General features: G+C 45.6%; 2 protein-coding genes across 3 annotated transcripts in view; one reads left to right on the forward strand and one right to left on the reverse strand.

Annotated features, from left to right (window-relative positions):
- The window catches only part of Zmat5 (zinc finger matrin-type 5), a 35065-nt gene extending 21808 nt beyond the window's left edge, over positions 1-13257 (reverse strand). Inside the window, exon 1 of the mRNA XM_004664053.3 lies at positions 13153-13257. The gene's annotated coding sequence lies outside the window, so the exon portion shown is untranslated. The remainder of the gene's footprint in view (positions 1-13152) is intronic.
- Positions 13258-13536: 279 nt separating this feature from the next.
- Positions 13537-17826, forward strand: LOC101616543 (cytochrome b-c1 complex subunit 9). 2 transcript variants are annotated; one of them, XM_045132909.1, is made up of 2 exons: positions 13537-13763; positions 17562-17826. In XM_045132909.1, coding segments are annotated over exons 1-2 (192 nt in total). In that variant the 5' UTR covers positions 13537-13572; the 3' UTR covers positions 17563-17826. The 2 variants fall into 2 exon arrangements, with proteins under 2 accessions (XP_044988844.1, XP_004664111.1); XM_004664054.2 differs by having other exon boundaries at positions 13537-13722.
- Positions 17827-19356: the final 1530 nt, after the last annotated feature.

The following is a 19356-nucleotide window of genomic DNA, read 5'->3' on the forward strand; positions in this document are numbered from 1 at the left end:
GTGAATTCCAGGTCAGCCTGGGCTAGAGTAAGACCTTGCAAAAAAAAAAAAAAAGTTACTGTTATTGTTATCACCCAACACTCACCCCTCTTCCACTTGGAACACATATCCCAATCAACTGATTGAAAATCACAAAGTCAATGTCACAGGCTCCTTGGACCCTCTTCTTCCCACTGTTCCTGACAGACTGTCTCACTTCATATGCTGGCCTACTCTCATGGACCTGCCTTCCCCACCCGCCCAGAACACAGGCACAAGAGAGAGTTCTATCTTTCCCACCACGGCTCCCGAGCACCAGGAGCAGAGCTGGTCTATTACTGCTTGCAGAACGAACACTAGAGTAAATGACCGCCCACCCTCTGCTTGACGCCAATGCTGCCCAGGCCTCCTTCACAGCAATCTGGGTACAGAGACTAGGGGCACACATGAAAGATGCAAAGCTCTACAGGCGGGTGTCTCACTGCACCCTGCACCTCCCCATAGGAATCATTCCTGACTTCAGGCCCTCAGGCTCAAAGAAATGACCAACCAGTCCAGACAGGCGCAGAAGAGGGAAGAAAAGAGACAGGATAGGGTAAAGGGAAAAAGCTTCAGATTTGATTCATGCATGCTGAGCACCTCACTTTCATCTTCTTTATTTTATTCCTTTTCTATATTTTTTTTTTTCCCAAGGTAGGATCTCACTCTAGCCCAGGCTGACCTGGAAATTACTCTGTAGTCCCAGGCTGGCCTTGAACTCACAGTGATCCTCCAACCTCTGCTCCCGAGGGCTAGGATTAAAGGTGCACCACCATGCCTGGCTTCTCTTTCATCCTCTTATTGCACCCTCACAGAGGTCCTCCGAGTGGATAAGTGGGGGTCTGTTTTGCAGATGAGAAACAGCCTCCCTGGTACTCCCAATTTGCTCACAGTTAGCAGAGCCACTAACTATAACAGCAATAATGATAGTGTCGATAACAATGCCACTTATCACAGGAACAATGTCTCATCCTGAGTGCTGCTGGGCCAGCAATGCTGAGCACCCCACACATCGTCTGTGGAGTTTCCACTGCCATGCTGGGAAGCCTGGTGCTCCTCACCCCATAGCCAAGGCCCCCGAGCCCACGCTCACTCCTCAGAGCCAATTCTATACCTACCCCTTTGCCTCACTGGGAGGCTGTGGCCGGAGCAGACGTCCACACCTCATCACTGCAGTTCCTATCACTGTGTGAGGCTTGGGGATGGAGGGGATTTTGGAACAGGGCTAAAATAAGCCAACAGCTTCGCCTTGACCAGGGGCTGGGATGAGCACTGTAATTACCCCGGGCTTGTGCTCACCACATGCTGCCCTCAAACTCACCTGTCATTCCTTCTAATTATGGCACCATCACAGTCCAGGTAAACAGTAAACGCAGCCAGAGGACGGCTTTATTGCACACCCACGAGCAGTGTCCCGGCGCCCTGTCTGCTGTCTGGAGCTGAGGGCATCAGCAGCAGCCCGTGGTGGTGGCCCAGGACTGCCTGCTCAGAACTGTGCTCCAACAGAAGGGCCAAGGAGATCAGATATCTTCCCTGGCAGGGGGTCCTGAGTGTTAGGGCCCTCTTTAAATGCCCTAGTGCTTGGCTATAACCACACAGCATTCTTTTTTAAAGTTTTTTTTTTGTTTGTTTATTGTTATTTATTTATTTGAGAGTGACAGAGAGAGAAAGAGGCACAGAGAGGACAGATTGGGCGCACCAGGGCCTCCAGCCACTGCAAACAAACTTCAGATGCATGCGTTACCTTGTGCATCTAGTTTACGGGCATACTAGGGAATCGAGCCTCGAACCAGGGTCCTTACGCTTCACAGGCAAGCACTTAACCACTAGGCCATCTCTCCAGCCCTATACAGCCTTCTTAATCTGACCTCATTCCAGGTTTGCCTCCTGCCTGCCCTTGGATGAGGTGTATCATCTAACTCCCAGCAGTCTAAGGCGGTGGAGGCCCCAACCACAGCAATTTCTAACTCAGCAGGTCTCAAGATCAAAGCAGGCCCACCTTCCAAATCCTCAAAGCAATGCTAGTTTAGAATGGCAGATGATGAACTGAACAACGCAGAGGGAAAGAGCTTGCCCAAAGTCATACAGATGACCTCCACTAACAGTAACAAGTCATTTTTTCCTAAACACAATCTGTGACTTGGGATGGTTCAAGTTAGGATTCTTAAATTTTCCAGTAAATAACACACTTTCAGTAGAAACTGCAATTAGATTATTGAACGTGGGGACCTGGGGTGATTGATTCCTCAGCAGTTAAAGGTGCTTGCTTTCAAGCCAGTCGATCTGAGTTCGATTCTCGCCAGTACCCACGTAAAAAGCCAGAGTGGTGACATGTCAATAATCCCAATGTGCCTACAGCAGTGGGAGGCACAGGTAAGAGAATCTGGAAGCCTGCTGGTTCACCAGTTAGTCTGGTGCGTGCAGTAGCAAGACAGTAAGACAAGAGACACTGTCTCAAAAGAATGTGGCAGAAAAGGACAGACATCTTGAGGTTGTCTTCAGATCTCCACCCATTTACTATGGTACGTACACACCCATAAACACAATTAAAAAAAATTGCTAAAGAATACTGAGGGCTGGGTGTGGTGGAGCATGTCTTTAATCCCAGCACTCGGGAGGTAGAGGTAGGAGGATTGCCATGAGTTCGAGGCCACCCTGAGACTCCATAGTGAATTCCAGGTCAGCCTGGGCTAGGATGAGACCCTACCTTGAAACCCCCCCACCCCGCAAAAAAAAACTGAGGGCTGGAGAGACAGCTTAGTGGTTAAGGCACTTGTCTGCGAAGTCTAAAGATCCAGGTTCGATTCCAGTTCCCACATAAACCAAATGCAAAAAGTGATGCATACGTCTGGAGTTCATTTGCAGTGGCAAGAGGCCCTAGCATGCCCATTCTCTCTCTTTTCCTCTCTCTTAAATAAATAAATAAATAAAATATATTTTAAAAGAATATTGAGCCAGGCATGGTGGAGCACACCTTTAATCCCAGCACTTGGGAGACAGAGGTAGGAGGATTTTACTATGAGTTCAAGGACAGCCTGAGTATACATAGTGAATTTGCAGTTAGCCTGGACTATAGTGAGACCCTACCTTGAAAAAAAAAAAAAAAGAATATTGCGGGGGGGGGGGGACGGGGACTGGAGAGATGACTCAGCAGTTTAAGGCATTTGTCTGAAAAGCTTAAAGACCTGGGTTCTATTCTCCAGCACCATGTAAAGCTGGATGCACAAAGTGGTACACGCACTTGAGGCCCTGGCATGCCCTCCCCCTGCTTACAAATCATAAATGAAAATATTACGAAAAGAGTATTAGCCAGGTGTGGTGGTGCACACCTTTAACCCCAGCACTTGGGAGGCAGAGGTAGGAGGACTTCTGTGAGTTTGAGGCCACCCTGAGACTACATAGTGAATTCCAGGTCAGCCTGGGCTAGAGCAAGATCCTACCTTAAAAAACTAAAAAAGAAAAAAAGAAAAGAAGCAAAAAACTACTTTGTGATTCCATCTCACTCCTGTCAGAATGGCTATTACCAAGAAATCAGATGACAATAAATGCTGGCGAGGATGCAGAAGAGGAACCCTCCTACACTGTTGGTGGGAATGTAATCTGGTACAGACATTGTGAAAAGCAGTGTGGAGGTTCCTGAGAGAACTAAAAATAGATCTACCATATGACCCGGCTATACCATTCCTAGGCACATATCCCTAGGACTCATCACACTACCATAGAGATACTTGCACATCCATGTTTATTACTGCTCTGTTCACAACAGCTAGGAAATGGAACCAGCCTAGATGTCCCTCAACTGATGAGTGGATATTGAAGATGTGGTACATTTATACAATGGAGTTCTATTCAGTGGTAAAGAAAAATAAAATTATGAAATCTGCAGGAAAATGGATGACCTGGAAAGGATTATATTTAGTGAGGTAACCCAGGCCCAGAAAGCCAAGTGCCACATGTTCTCTCTCATATGTGGATCCTAGCTCAAATGTTTGGACTTATATGTGAGTTGGAATAAAACTCTGTAGCAAGTAGAATGATTGAGATGGGGAGGAGATATGATGGAGAATGGAATTTCAAAGGGGGATGTGGGGGTGGGGAAAGGAGGGTATTACCATGGGATACTTTTTATAATCATGGAAAATGTTAATAAAAATTGAGAAAAAAAAAGAGGAGGAAAAGATGATGACATCAAAATAAAAGAGAGAATGATTGAGAGGGGAAGGGGATATGATGGAGAGTGGAGTTTCAAAGGGGTAAGTGGGGGGAGGGAGGAAATTACCATGGGTTATTGTCTACAATTATTGAAATTGTTAATTTTTAAAAAATTGAAAAATAAAAAAAAATTAAAAAAGAAACTCAGTAGCAGAGGCCAGTAACCTAGAAAAGGGCTATAAGGGAGGGAGGAGGGGGGAGGACTGAAGGGGATGGTATTGTAGATATGTAAGTAGATGAACAGAGTACTTGGGGTGGAAAGTCCTAAGTGAGATCAGGGAAGAGATTGAGTAATGGAAGGGTGGGGAGAGCGTTAATCAGAATCTAAGAGGGTATGGATAAGTCATATGGAAACCTACTTTCTTGGACAATGGTGTACTCAGAAGCCAGAGATTCTTACTATAAAATTTTCAGTGCCAGGGATGGGATACCTTCCAGTAAGTTGTTGGCCAGGGAGGTCCCTGATGCCTCCAAAACATTACAGGTCATTGCCAAGGCTCTTGGTTTCCCACCAGGAATAGTTGGTAAGATTCTATTGCTGAAGACTCCACATGCTTGGGCTGCAAGGTCACTGAAAAATCAACTTGGAGCTGAGCTGAAAACCTCCTCCATGTAGACCAGCTGACAGAAAGCTGGAAAAAGCTATGGTGCAAGCAGCTCTATGGGAGAGAGAGAAGTCAGTGGAGATAAACAACAGTGGACACTGCAAGTGTTAAGTTGGGCCAGCCAGGCCAAATGAGCCAATGGGTACAATAGTGGCATGTGTGTTATGGGGGAAACCAACCACTCTCTAATCGGACTGGAGGCTGCTCCACAGGAGGGACTACATCCCTGATACTGAAAACCTATGATGGGGGAAGTCATGAACCCTAGAGGTGAAACGTCTGCTGGTGTCTGGCTAACTGTATATACTATGCTCACCAAACTGTCCAGTAAGCACTTCTCTTAATGTTCTTACCCATATGTTAACATATGTTAATGCTACTCTCACTTTTGATTAGAGAAGCTTCTCTTTTCAGATGGTGGTGAGCTCTGGGATGACTCAAAAGACACCACAGTGCTGACAAGAAGTGACAGAAGTGAGCCAGGTGTGGTAGCACATGCCTTTTATCCCAACACATGGGAGGCTGAGGCTCAGTGGTAGCTATGTCTAGGTACTTAGCATGTAGGATGCCCTGGGTTGAATCCCCAACACTATAAAAAAAGAAAAAAAAGTCGGGTGTGATGGAGCACACCTTTAATCCCAGCACTCGGGAGGCAGAGGTAGGAGGATCACCGTGAGTTGGAGGCCACCCTGAGTCTCCATAGTGAATTCCAGGTCAGCCTGGGCTAGAGTGAGACCCTACCTCAAAAAAAAAAAAAAAAAGGTGGGAGATATCTCAGGCAGGGCCACCTCTAATTCCACCTCAGGATGTTCTAGAGATGGCTGCGAGGATTTGGCTGGCCCGGATGCATAAGTTCAGAGTGCAAGTTGAAAGGGACAAAGTAGGGATTTCTCTCAGCTCCTGACTGATGAGTGACAGGGCAGACCTGGCCTAGCAAGCCCCCGGGCTCAGCGAGGCAGGCTCAGTCTGATTCTGGGCTCCAGGGACCAGCAAGCGGGAGGCGGTTTCTCCTCAGAAGCCTAGAATTTCCAAATGGGAAAGACAAAAATAGTCAAAAGATGGCTGGAGAGATAGCACAGCAATTAAGATGCTTGCCCGCAAAGCCTAACGACTAAAGTTCAAGTCCCCAGAACCCATATAAAGCCAGATACACAAAGTGACACGTGAAGTTCGTTTGTATCAGTTGGGGACCCTGGCATGCCTATTCTCTCCCTGTCTCTCTCTACTTCTCTGTTTGCAAATAAATAATTTTTTTTTTTTTAAAAGAGCTTGGTGTGGTGGCACATGCCTTTAATCCCAGCACTTGGGAGGCAGAGGTAGGAGGATCACTGAGATTTTGAGGCACTCAGAGACTACATAGTGAATTCCTGATCAGCCTGAGCTAGAGTAAGATCCTGCCAAAAAAATTACATATGTGTGTGTGTGTGTGTGTGTGTGTCAGGAGGCTCCTGAACTGAATACTGGAATCCGAACAGTGTGTCTGCCTCTTTCTTCTGACCCTCTGTCACCAGTATCCCTGCTACCCAAGTCACATCTCACTCCCACACATTTGAACATAGCCCTCTCAGCTCATGCCATCCTGGGCTGTGTCACATCAACCCTCCGAAAATAAATGCTGTGCAAAATTTTCCATGGTTCCCATGCAGGGTGTGATAGTGTTGCGGTCAGGTTCGCATTGCTGGTAGAAACCACCCAACCAAGAGCAGCTTGTGGGGAAAAATAGGTTTATTTTGGCTTACACACTCAAGGGGAAGCTCCATGATGGCAGGGAAAATGATGGCATGAGCAGAGGGTGGACATCACCCCCTTGCCAACATCAGGTGGACAGTAGCAACAGGAGAGTGTGCTAAACACTGGCATGGGGAAACTGGCTATAATAGCCATAAGCCCGCCCCCAACAATACACTCCCTCCAGAGGTGTTAATTTCCAAATCTCCATCAGCTGGGAACCTAGCATTCAGAACATCTAAGTTTATGGGGACACCTGAATCAAACCACCACATTCTGCCCCTGGCCCCCATAAACTGATTACCATACATGATGTAAAATGCAATGCATTCATCTGACCTTAAAAGTCCCCATAGTTTTTACCAATTCCAATGATGTCCATACATCCCCATAGCCCAAGATCTTTTAACTGAGCCATAATACCAAAAAATAACCTCAAAAAACCCATAATGGCACAGAATAAACATTCACACTGCAGAAGATGGCATTGGGCATAACAAAGAAATATTCAGCCAATACAAGATTTAAAACAACCGGGGCAAACATCAAATTGTAACTCCAAGTCCAACAACTCTAGCCAGTGACAAATCTCCAAGTCCAATAAGTTCTAACCAGCAACAAGTCTCTGGAGTTCCAATTCCACCCCATCAGCTAGTCTACTCGCAGTCCTGGCAAACTTCATCAGGGCAGGCAGCTTTCCTTAGCTGCCATCTCATGGTCCTAGCATCTCCACTGGTTCTCCACTGCAATCCATAGTTCATCCTCATGGCCCTATGGGGTCTCCATGCAGGCAACCAGCAAACCTGCTTCACATTGCCCATGGCCATTTCCAAAACACAAGACTGTGTTGCAAACTCAATGACCCTCTCTTTCCTGCACTTCTTTTACTCCACAATACCAGGCAGGGTGCCAATCTGTTAATCCAGGGGGGAATAAAGCAGACTTTGAAGAACAGGACACTCCTTGAGCACTCAGGCCCCTCCAAAAGAGTCTACGTTCTTCCTGTTGCTCCAGTGCAGGTCAGCTAGCCCAGTCTCAAAAGTTGTAATCTCTGAGTTGCAGCTGAATGGGCAACAGTTCATCCAAAGATTTTTCTTTCTGTGCCATATCCTTCTGCTCACACAAGTTCATTTCTATGCAAAGCAACCCTGCATAACTTCTCAGGACATGGGCATAACAGCAAGCCTCATACAAACTGCTAGCCAGTCCAAGCAAAGCTCTTTCTCACCCTCATAAGCCCAACCTCACAGACCACAGTTCTTACTGCATTCAGGTCTTTCAAATCTGACCAGAATAGTTCATCAAGCTGGATTTACAGCCCTGCAAGGCATCTCTTACACCAAGGTTTCAAATCTTCCCACATTCCTCTTGAAAATCAGCTCCAAAAGACCAAAGCCATACAGCCAGGTGTCTAGCAGCAATCCCACTCCTCGGTACCACTTTATTGTTGCAGTCAGGTTTGTATTGCTGGGAGAAATCACCCAACCAAGAGCAGCTTGTGGGGGAAAAGAGGTTTATTTTGGCTTATAGGTTCGAGGGGAAGCTCCATGATGGCAGGGGAAAACAATGGCATGAGCAGAGGGTGGACATCACCCCTTGGCCAACATCAGGCAGACAATAGCAACAGGAGAGTGTGCCACATACTGGCATGGGGACACTGGCTATAACACTCATAAGCCTGCCCCCAAAAATATACTCCCTCCAGGAAGCGTTCATTCCCAAATCTCCATCAGCTGGGAACCTAGCATTCAGAACACCTAAGTTTATGGGGGACACCTGAATCAAACCACCACAGATAATGAAACCCTACCTGGAAAAACCAAAAGAAAAAAAATCCATGGTTCCCAAGTGGGAACCTTAATGAAAATGAAGTCTCCTGGCTCAGGAGGTGTGGCCCTGGATTCTATACCTAATTATCCTCTCCAGCCCCTGGGGGACGGGGGGATGTGTCTTGGATCAAGTCCAAGAAATTCTGGAGAGGGGCCCAGGAGTCTGTTAGCCAGTAAGTCTATGTTACCCTGAAAAACAAAGCCTAGATAAATAAAATTCCCCCTAAATTTTAAAGGCAGCTGCCTCTGTTAAGAAGTCATTTTGACTAGACATAGGCCTAAGGATTTGTATTCTAGGCAGAAATCAGTCTGATTATGAATACCTCAGTTCATAGAAACGGTGGCCCCAATTTTATGCAAAGAACAATTTACAGAGTGGAAAAATTGTTTTCTTGCTGGGTAAGTGTCTTGTCATATTCCAAAAAACTTTAGAATTGAAAAGAGGTAGAAGAATCAATCAAACTCACTATACTAATTCTCCTGTCCTAAGTTTAGTAATAACCAGTTAAAGCTAGGCATATGACCCACAATCATTAAACCCTAGCACTTTGGAATCGGAGGTAGGAGGGTCCAGGTCAGACTATGCTATCTATATACAGCCTCACCCTGTCTCAAAAACAATCAGTCAAAGCTGGGTGTGATGGGGCACGTCTTTAATCCCAGCACTTGGGAGGCAGAGATGGGAGGATCACTATGAGTTCGAGGCTACCCTGAGACTACAGAGTGAATTCCAGGTCAGCCTGGATGAGGGTGAAACCCTACCTGGAAAAAACAAACAAACAAACAAAAAAACAGTCAAGGGCTGGAGAGATGGCTCAGTGGAGCCAGATACACAAAATGGTATATGCAGCTGGAGTTCGTTTGCACTGACACCAGGCCATGGAGTGCCCATATATGCACCCTCCCCCCAGCCAACCAATCTCCTTCTCTCTTCCAGGTGTGGTGGCAAACACTTTTAATCCCAGCACTTGGGAGGCTGAGGTAGGAGAATTGGTATGAATTCAAGGCCAGTCTGTATATAATTCCAGGTCACCCTGGGATACAGAGAGACACTATCTCTAAAAATCAAAAAAAAAAAAAAAAAAGAAGAAGAAGAAGAAGAAGAAATCAATCAATCAATCAATCAATCAAGGGCTGTAAAGATGGCTTAGCAGTTAAAGCGCTTGCCTGTGAAACCTATGGACCCAGGTTCGATTCTTCAGGTCCCACATAAGCCAGATGCACATGGAGTTTGTTTGCAGTGGCCAGAGGTCCTGATGTGCTCATTTTCATTCTCACCCTCTCTCTCTAATAAATAAATAAATAAAAATAAACCAGGAAAAAGTGTTTTAAAAAATCAAGCAAACAAACCACAAAATGGGTATTAAAAAGAATCCTTAATATTAAAAAGAACCTCGAATACTTGCACAACCATGTTTACTGCTCCTCTATTCACAATAGCTAGGAAATGGAACCAGCCTAGATGTCCCTCAATACATGACTGGATCATTAAAATGTGGTACATTTACACAATGGAGTTCTATTCAGTGGTAAAGAAAAATGAAATGATGAAATTTTCAGGGAAATGGATGGATCTGGAAAGGATTATACTAAGTGAGGTAGCCCAGGACCATAAAGCCAAATGTCACATGTTCTCTCTCATATGTTGATCGGAGCTACAAATGTTTAGACTTGTGTGTGAGCCGGAGCCAAAAATTGGTAGCAGAGGCCAGGAAGCTAGAAAAAGGCTACAAGGGAAGGACTTTAGGGGATGGTATTGTACCATATATATATATATGAACAGATCTCAGGGAGTGGAATGGCGTAAGTGAGGCCAAGGGAAGGGACTGAATAAGAGAAGGGTGGGGGAGGGGCAATCAAAATTCAAGATACTCAGAGTAAGACTTAGGAAAGCCTACTTTTTGGATAATGGCATATCCAGAAGCCATAGATTGCTACTAGAAAATTTTCAGTGCCAGGGATGGAATACCTTCCAGTGAGTTGTTGGCCAGGGAGGTCCTTGCTGCCTCCAAAATATTACAGGCTATTGCCAAGGCCCTTGATTTCCCACAAATAACAGATGTTAAGACCTTATTGCTGAAGACTTCACATGCCTGGGCGGCAAGGTCACTGAGAAATCAAGCTGGTACTGAGCTGAAAACCTTCTCCCTGTAGACCAGCCAACTGAAATCTGGAAAAAGCTGCACTGCATACAGCCCTATGAGAGACAGAAGCCATCAGTGGTGAAAGCAGTGGACACTGGAAGCCTCAAGTTTGGCCAGTCAGGCCAAATGACTGAATGGGTGCAATAGTGACATGTCTGCTCTGGGGGAAACCAACTGCTCTCTAATTGGACTAGAGGCCTACTCTACGGGAGGGAATACATACATGGACAAAACCAAAATTTTTTTAAATAAAATAAACTCAAATATAGTAAAATTATAAGTTGAGTTAAAGGTTGAAGGAATGTAATTAAACTATAAGTAGGGCTGAGTATCTAGAGGAAGTTAGTTTGTCGAACATGAGTTCAAACCTTAATCAAAGGAAAAGCTAGGGTCATTTCTCTTATTTTCCTAAAATTTTGTGAAGAATAATTTCCCAGTTGAAAGATTTTTTTTTTTTTTCTTTTTGAGACAGGGTCTCAAATAGCTCAGGCTGACCCAGAACTTTCTTTCTTTTTTTTTTTTTTTTGAGGTAGGGTCTCACTCTAGCCTAGGCTGACCTGGAATTCCCTATGTAGTCTCAGGGTGGCCTTGAGTTCACAGTGATCCTCCTACCTGTGGAGTGCTGGGATTAAAGGCGTGCACCACCACGCCCAGCTTTGGGCCATATTTTAAATAGCCTACAAAGAACAACAGCTGGACATGGTTGCATATTAAAAGTTCTGAACTGGGCATGGTGGAGCACACCTTTAATCCCAGCACTGGGAGGCAGAGGTAGGAGGATCACTGTGAACTCAAGGCCACCCTGAGACTACATAGGGAATTCCAGGTCAGCCTGGGCTAGTGTGAGACCCTACCTCTAAAAACCAAACAACAACAATGATAACAACAAAATAAATAAATAAAACAAAATATAGCCCAGGGGGCTGGAACGATGACCTAGCAGTTAAGGTGCTTGCCTTTAAAGCCTAAGAGCCCAGGTTTGATTCCCCAGTACCCACATAAGCCAGATGCACCAGATGGCACATACATCTGAAGTTCGTTTGTAGTGGCTCAAGGCCCTGGCACAGCCATTCTCTCAAATAAATAAATAAATAAATAAATAAATAAATAAAAATAAAGTATTAAGCTGGGGATGGTGGCACATGTCTTTAATCCCAGCACTTGGGGGGCAGAGATAGGAAGATTGCTGTGAGTTTGAGGCCACCCTGAGACTATACAATGAATTAATTCCAGGTCAGCCTGGGCTACCTTAAAAAAACAAAAATAAATAAATAAAATATTTAAAACAGGGGCTAGGGAGTCAGAGGTTAAAACTTGATCTTCTCTCTAGATGTTCTAAATTCCTCTTTCTTGCATACATCTTCTACCTTGTTCTATCTTCCCTAGACCCCAGATACACCCTAAATCTGATCACTACTCCAATCCACACTCCAAATCACTGTCCTGATCCACTCAACAACTTTCTCTCTTCAGTCCAACCTCCAGGGAGCAGTCAGAAGGATGACACTGTGCTGGGGAAATGGCTTAGCAGATAAGCATTTGCCTGCAAAATCAAAGGACCCAGGTCTGATTCTCCAGGATCCAAGTAAGCCAGTTATACATGGTGGCACATGCATCTGGAGTTTGCAGCAACTTAAAGCTGTGGTGTGCTCATTCTTTATCTCAAATAAATCTATAAATAAATAAACAAACAGAATTATGACATTAAAATGTAAATTAGATCTTGTCTCATTCCTACTTAAAACCCTTCAGTGACTTCCTAATGTCACTGGGAAAATAAATGACTCCTTAACTATAGGTTCCAAGGACAGACTCAAGCTAACTCCTCTTCATATTTCACTGTACTTCCTCACAAACATCCCAGGACTGCAGCGGCCTTTGCACCCATGTTTTCTTCCTGTTGGAGCTGCTACTATATAATTAGGTCTCCAGTCAAGTGTCATCCGAAAACGCAGTCATCCAGGCTAAATCTGCAACCCCACCACCAGCCCAACAACGAAAAAACACTAGTTTCCAGAAGCAATGGGGCCTCTCCAAACGTCCCCACACACTCCTAACACCTACTTGGGGACCAGCTCAGGCCCCAAAGGAGTCGCTGATCAAACATTTATACTTTCTTATTCCACCTTGTGCATTTGGCTTGCATCAGTACTGTGGGCAATCGAACCTGGACCCTTACGGCTTCTCAGGCATGTACGTTAAAACACTGAGCCCTCTCTCTCCAGCCCCTTCTTCCAAAACCCTTGGTTCTTTCTGTCCCCAAGAAGAAATGAATGGCCCTTGGTCGCCTGCCTTCTAGGCCAGGGCTCTTGGCTTCAAAGACCAGGAGGTGGGAAGACAGGCAGAATTTGTCACTTCTCCTGGGGAGTGGCTGAAGGATGTAGGCTCCTGGGACACGACTTTTGCCCACCTCCAGCCCTACACTCCGGGGCAAGTAGAGAAGACAGGCAGAGAGGAGTTCGGGTCACGGAAGCCACGATTTTCCTCGCCCCTCATCCCATTCCGCTATGCCAGAAAATGGTAGAGCTCGCGGATTTAGAACGAAGAGCCTGTTTCTCGGTGTAGGGAAGGAGACTAGAAGAGACCGACCGACCCCCGACGTCCCGCCAAAGGTACCTGGCTCTTCAAGGCTGGACCGCTCTGAGCTCCTCCTCCTGGGTCGCGCTATGCTTGCAGGGATTCGTAGTCCTTCCTTGAGGATCGGCCCACCCTTCAGACAAGGCTGAGACCGCGCGGGGGGAGATGGGGGAAGCGCGATGGCTTTTGGGACTTGTAGTTCAAAAAAATTGAAGTATCAAGAAATGATTGAGAGGGGAACCTGACTAATAAATTATCATCAAATTATTATCTTTGGCTATGCGGATCTGAGTATTATAAAAGTTTGTTCTCCTGTTCCTGTATCAATTACCTTCGTCCAAAAAAAAAAAAAATGTGACCAATACAGAGGAACTACAAATCCCATAAGGCAGCGCGCGGTCGAAGGCAGTCAGCGGCCTCGGCGCAGGCGCGGTGGCGCGAGCTCGGCATCGAGGGAACATGGCGGGTCCGGGCTTTACCGCGAATCTGTACTCCCTGCTGTTCCGCAGGACTTCCACCTTCGCCCTCACTATCGCGGTGGGCGCCCTGTTCTTCGAGCGTGCCTTCGATCAAGGCGCGGACGCGTTCTACGAGCACATCAACGAGGGGGTGAGGGGCTGGGACATCCTGACCTTGGGCCTGCCTGAATGGTGACAGTGGGAAAGGGGGGGAGGGGGGCACGGGACTCAGGCCACCTTTACCAGGAAAAGGGGGAGAATCTTGACCCTCTTCAGTCTCGGGACTACAGTCAGGTCTAGTGTGAGTCCTAAAACCTTACATGAGGTCAGCAGATCCCATATTGCAGGGCTTGTAAGTATTGTTAATGTCCTATCGCACATACTCCATTTGTCCATTTACAGAAGCAAAAGCTAAAAGTTGGGTCGGAAAGGTGGCTCAGCGGTTAAGACGCTCGCCTGCGAGGCCTAAAGAACCCAGGTTCGAGTCCCCAGTACCCATATAAAGTCAAGGTGGCACATGCATGTGGAGTTCATTTGCAGTGGTCTGTCTCTCTCTCCTTGCAAATAAATATTAAAAAATAAAGCTATAGAAGTCTGAGTGAGAACAAAGGACTTAAGCTAGGTCCACAAACCCATAAGTCAGGGGTGGAAACCCAACCCTTGTCTCTGACAGGTTCAAGGGCAGATTTGAGCAGGCAGGCCTATGGAAAGGGCATTTACTTAGACAGTGTGGCTGACCTTTTAAAAGTAATTTTTCAGTCTCAGCACGCAGGAGGCAAAGGTAGGAGAATTGTGAGTTCAAGAGGAGTCTGGGACTATGGAATGAGTTCTAGGTTAGCCTGGGCTAGAGTGAGACTCTTCTGGAAAACGTAATCTTTCAGTTGCCACAGCCTCCCACACAGGCAGCTTGTTGTTACTGGTTAAGGGTAGGAAACTGTGAAATTAAAGATCCTTGGCTGAGAATTCTGGGACTTGCTATTTAATAATAACCGTGGCATTAAGTTGAATAAGTTTTGTAACCTCTCTGAGCTGCAGTTTTATCTGTGAAATGGAGATTCTAGAAGTCAGCTACCTCAGGGAATACAGAGAAGGTGCCACAGTGTCTTGTATATGATACCACTACAAAGCAGCTTTTATTGCATCCCTTAGGAGAAAGTGGGAAGATAAAGTAGGAAATAGAAATCTTTTTTTTAAGAATTTTTGTTTGTTTATTTGAGAGTGGCAGCCAGAGAGAGAAAGAGACAGACAGAGAGAGAGAGAATGGGTGCCCCACGCTCTGCAGCCACTGCAAAGGAACTTCAGATGCATGCACCACCTTGTGCATCTGGCTTATGTGGGTCCTGGGGAATCGAGCCTTGAACCAGGGTCCTCAGACTGCACAGGTAAGCGCTTAACCGCTAAGCCAGCTCTCCAGCCCAGGAAATAGAAATGTTTTTTGACATGTGTTGTACCAGTGTAGCCCTGTGCTAGGTTCTTTTCATGCTTTATATCATGAAATTGTAGCTGTGCTGGGAAAGGCCACATACAGATAGCCAGCCCTGGTTCCACCATTCACTTGTTTTCATTCAATTCAGGGTGGCCTAACTCTGCAGCCCAGAATGGTTCTAGCTACTAATGCCTGTGGCCAGGACACTTTACCCCCTATATGAAGTGCTGTCATTGCTATCTTTCGTAAGCATTTCTATTGGCTGTGCTCACTGATCTGAAGGCATTTTAGAACCTTGTCATAAGCCCAGCATGGTGGTGCATGCCTTTGATCCCAGCACTTGGGAGGCAGATTTAAGAGTATCACTGTGAGTTTGAAGCCACCCTGAGGCTACATAGTGAATTCCAGGTCAGCCTGAGCTAGAGAGATTCTGCCTTTAAAAAAAAAAAAAACAACCTGTCATAACTCATCCATTTTTTTCGTGCCTTTTGGAATGAGAATTATAGCCAGTTTAGCTCTAAGAAAAAAATTTTTTTTTAAATAGCTCAGTGTGAGGTATTTGGGGATTATGTGCCCAGGACCTCCTGTGTAATAACTGAGTTAAAGAACCATGACATCTTCCAGGTTCTGTTTCTTCATAAGTGGAGGTCTAGGGCCATTCCTTCAATCTCTACTTCAGTTTCCTATAAAACCAATATTGATAGCTGAGCATAGTGGCACATGCCTTTAATCCTAGCACTCCGGAGGCAGAGGTAGGAGGATCCCCATGAGTTTGAGGCCACCCTGAGACTACAGAGTGAATTCCAGGTTAGCCTGGGCTAGAGCAAAAATCCTACTTCGAAAAATGAAAAAAAAAAAAAAATGTTTCTCTTACTTTACGGTGTGAATGAGAACATGGAATTTTGTTTGTTTTGAAATATGGGTTTGCTCTATGACCCATACTGGCCTTGAACTCTTGGACCTACAATCGCCTGCTGAGTAGATTGTTAGTCTCCCACAGGCATGCTCAAAGGCTGTCTTAATTAGGTTGAGTGAGGTGGGAAAACCCACCTTAATTATGGGTGGCATCATTCTGTGGGCCTGAGTCTTGGACTACATTAAAAGGAGAGAGCTGGTTTAACACCAGCATTCACCACTCTCTGCCTCCTGTCTCTGCTGCAGTGTGATGCAGGCTGCCCGCTTCTGCCTCTGTGCCTTCCTTACCATGATGACGCTTCCCTTCAAAACTGCAAGCCAAATTAAACCCTTTTCCTGCCATGGGTTGCCTCTGGTTGGATATTTGTTCATAGAAAGGAGAAAGAAGCCAGGTATGGTGGCACATGCCTTTAATCCCAGCAATCGGGAGGAAGAGATAGGAAGATTGCTATGAGTTCAAGGCCACTCTGAGACTACATAGTGAATTCCAGGTCAGCCTGGGCTAGAGTGAGACCCTACCTCAACCCCCCCCCCCAAAAAAAAAGAAAGAAAGAAAAAGAAGGCCAGGGTTGGTGCATGCCTTTAATGCCAGCACTGAGGAGGCAGAGGTAGGAGGATTTCTGGGAGTTCAAGGCCACCCTGAGATTACATAGTGAATTCCAGATCAGCCTGGGCTAGAGTGAGATACTATCTCAAAAAAACAAAAGAAGGCTGGAAAGATGACTTAGCAGTCAAAGTGTTTGCCTGCAAAGCCAAAGGATCATTGTTTGATTCTCCAGGACCCATGTAAGCCAGATGCACCAAGGGTTGCATGCATCTGGAGATTTCTCAAAATATTTTTTTAAATTATTTTAGCTGGGCGTGGTGGTGCACACCTTTAATCCAGCACTCGGGAGGCAGAGGTAGGATCGCCATGAGTTCGAGGCTACACTGAGACTACATAGTGAGTTCCAGGTCAGCCTGGGCCAGAGTGAGACCCTACCTCCAAAAAAAAAAAAAAAAACCAAAAAAATTTATTTTAAAAAGAGAGCGAGAGAGCTGGATGTAGTGGTGCACACCTTTAATCCCAGCACTTGAGAGGCAGAGGTAGGAGGGTTGCTGTGAGTTAGAGGCCAGCCTGAGACTACTTAGTGAATCCCAGGTCAGCCTGTGCTAGAGTGAGACCCTACTTCAAAAAAAAAAAAAGAAAAAGAAAGAAAGAAAAAGAGAAGTACCTTTTTAATTAAAAATTTTATTTAAATATTTCTTTTTGAGAGAAAGAGAGGAATCCAAGAAGGCCTCTTGAACTGCAAATGATTAAAGGCATACACCGTCATGCCCAACTCCACAATCGTATTTTAATTTATTTGACAGAGAAAGAGGGAGAGAAAGAGAGAATGGGCACGCCAGGGCCTCCAGCCATTGCAAAGGAACTCCAGATGCGTATGTCCCCTGTGCATCTGGCTAACGTGGGTCCTGGGGAATTGAACCAGGGTCCTTCGGCTTCGCAGTTAAACACCTTGACCACTAAGCCATCCTTTCAGCCTCACAAGTGTACTTGTTAATCAGAATGTGGCATTAGTTTCTCTCAAGCTTCAGTTGGGAATTGTGAGTGATTGCAAAATGCGAGAACAAAGGCTACAGTTACGGGTCTTGTGTTTTAAACGCAGAAGCTGTGGAAACACATCAAGCACAAGTACGAGACCCAGGAGTAGGTCTTCACCTTGGAGGTTCGCAAGGACTGGGTCCACTCACCACCTTTGCCCAGAGCTGGGGCCTCCCTCCACTGGAAGATGAGCCTCAAGTTACTCTTCACCGACCACCTGTAGCTGATGGCAAGAAATGGCTGCACTGTAAAGACTCTTAACTTCTGCTGTGCTTGAAGTTTGTGTGTTTGTTCAGTCAGCAGCAAATACATGTAAATTGTTCCTGAAACCTGTTTCTGCCTTGGATACTTTTTTAAAATTTTATTTATTTTATTTTATTTATTTTTTTGAGGTAGGTTCCCCCTTTAGCCCAGGCTGACCTGGAATTCACTATCTAATCTCAGGCTGGGCTTGGACTCACAGTAATCCTCCTTCCTCTGCATCCCTGAGTGCTGGGATCAAAGGTATGAACCACCTCATCCAGGCTTTGAATTTTTTTTTTATACTTTACTAATTATATGATATTCCCTTGTCCTTATTTGAGATCATGTCAGAGACCTATACAAACACCTGAAGGACAGTTTTGGAGTTAATGGATTTTTTTCTTTAACTTCCAAATCTAGTTTTCAACACATGAGCCTGAGTTGAAATGTTACTTTCAGATTCTTTTTTTTTTTTTTTTTTTTGAAGGTAGGATTTTGCTCTAGCTCAGGTTGACCTGGAATTCACTATGGTGAAGTCTCAGGTGGCCTTGAACTCTGGTGATCCTCCTACCTCTGTCTCCCAAGTGCTGGGATTAAAGGCACGTGCCACCACACCCAGCTCACCTTCAGATTCTTTATGTGAAATGGGGTCACTAGAAATAACCTGTCAGAAGGGGGGTGTGGGTGTGAATTTTAAAGAACTGCAGTTAGGACACTCAAAGACACTGTCATGAGGAAACTTCTGGTAGAAAGGCATGGGCTTCCAAAGAACCCAGAAAACCAGAGCATTCTGGCTCCATTGCTTTATGCAAGGCAGAACATCATGTCTCAGGGCTGCCTGGGTCAGAAAGGAGGAAGAGCAACCTGAACGAACATTCTGGATGGCACATGCTGTAGGAGTGTAAGGAAGAGGTTCAGGAAACAGTCTGGTCATTCATTCAAATGTGTGGGTAGCCAATGCTAGGGCATCTATTGGGAAATCGTGTGGTGATTGAACTCCTACAGGGGAGATGTTTTTAGTTCCAGTCTATGTGACCACACACTGGGCCAAGGGCTCTGGGGAATAGGGTGGTTGAGGGATGCCTCTAAAGAGCTGAGACCTGGAGGTGAATGCTGAACCCTTACGTCGGCCCTGGGAGGCAAAGTGGAGGAAGTGGGAGGTTTGAAGGCTATGTCTGCTGGGGGTAGGGGCCACAAACTTCCTGAGTAGCTGGGAGGGTTTGAAGGTGAGGAAGAAGCAGGACCATGTCATTAGAGACCTGCTGAGTAACAGTGAGAAATCTGGGTTTTATCAAGATTGAAGTAAGAACTGAAAATGTTAGGCAAAGGAGCCAGCTCTGTCTTATAAAAATCTTGCTCAGGCTGGGCATAGTGGCGCACACCTTTAATCCCAGCATTTGGGAGGCAGAGGTAGGAGGATCACTGTGAGTTTGAAGCCACCCTGAGACTACATAGTGAATTCCAGGTCAGCCTGGGCTACAGCGAGACCCTACTTCAAAAAACCAAAAAAAAAAAAAAAGATTTTATTTTCATTTATTTATTTATTAGAGATGGAGAGAGGGAGGCAGAAAGAGAGAATGGGCACACCAGGGCCTCTAGCCATTGCAAACAAACTC

The sequence above is a fragment of the Jaculus jaculus genome, chromosome 13 (assembly GCF_020740685.1).
Source record: "Jaculus jaculus isolate mJacJac1 chromosome 13, mJacJac1.mat.Y.cur, whole genome shotgun sequence".
In the NCBI taxonomy this organism is placed as follows: Eukaryota; Metazoa; Chordata; class Mammalia; order Rodentia; family Dipodidae; genus Jaculus; species Jaculus jaculus.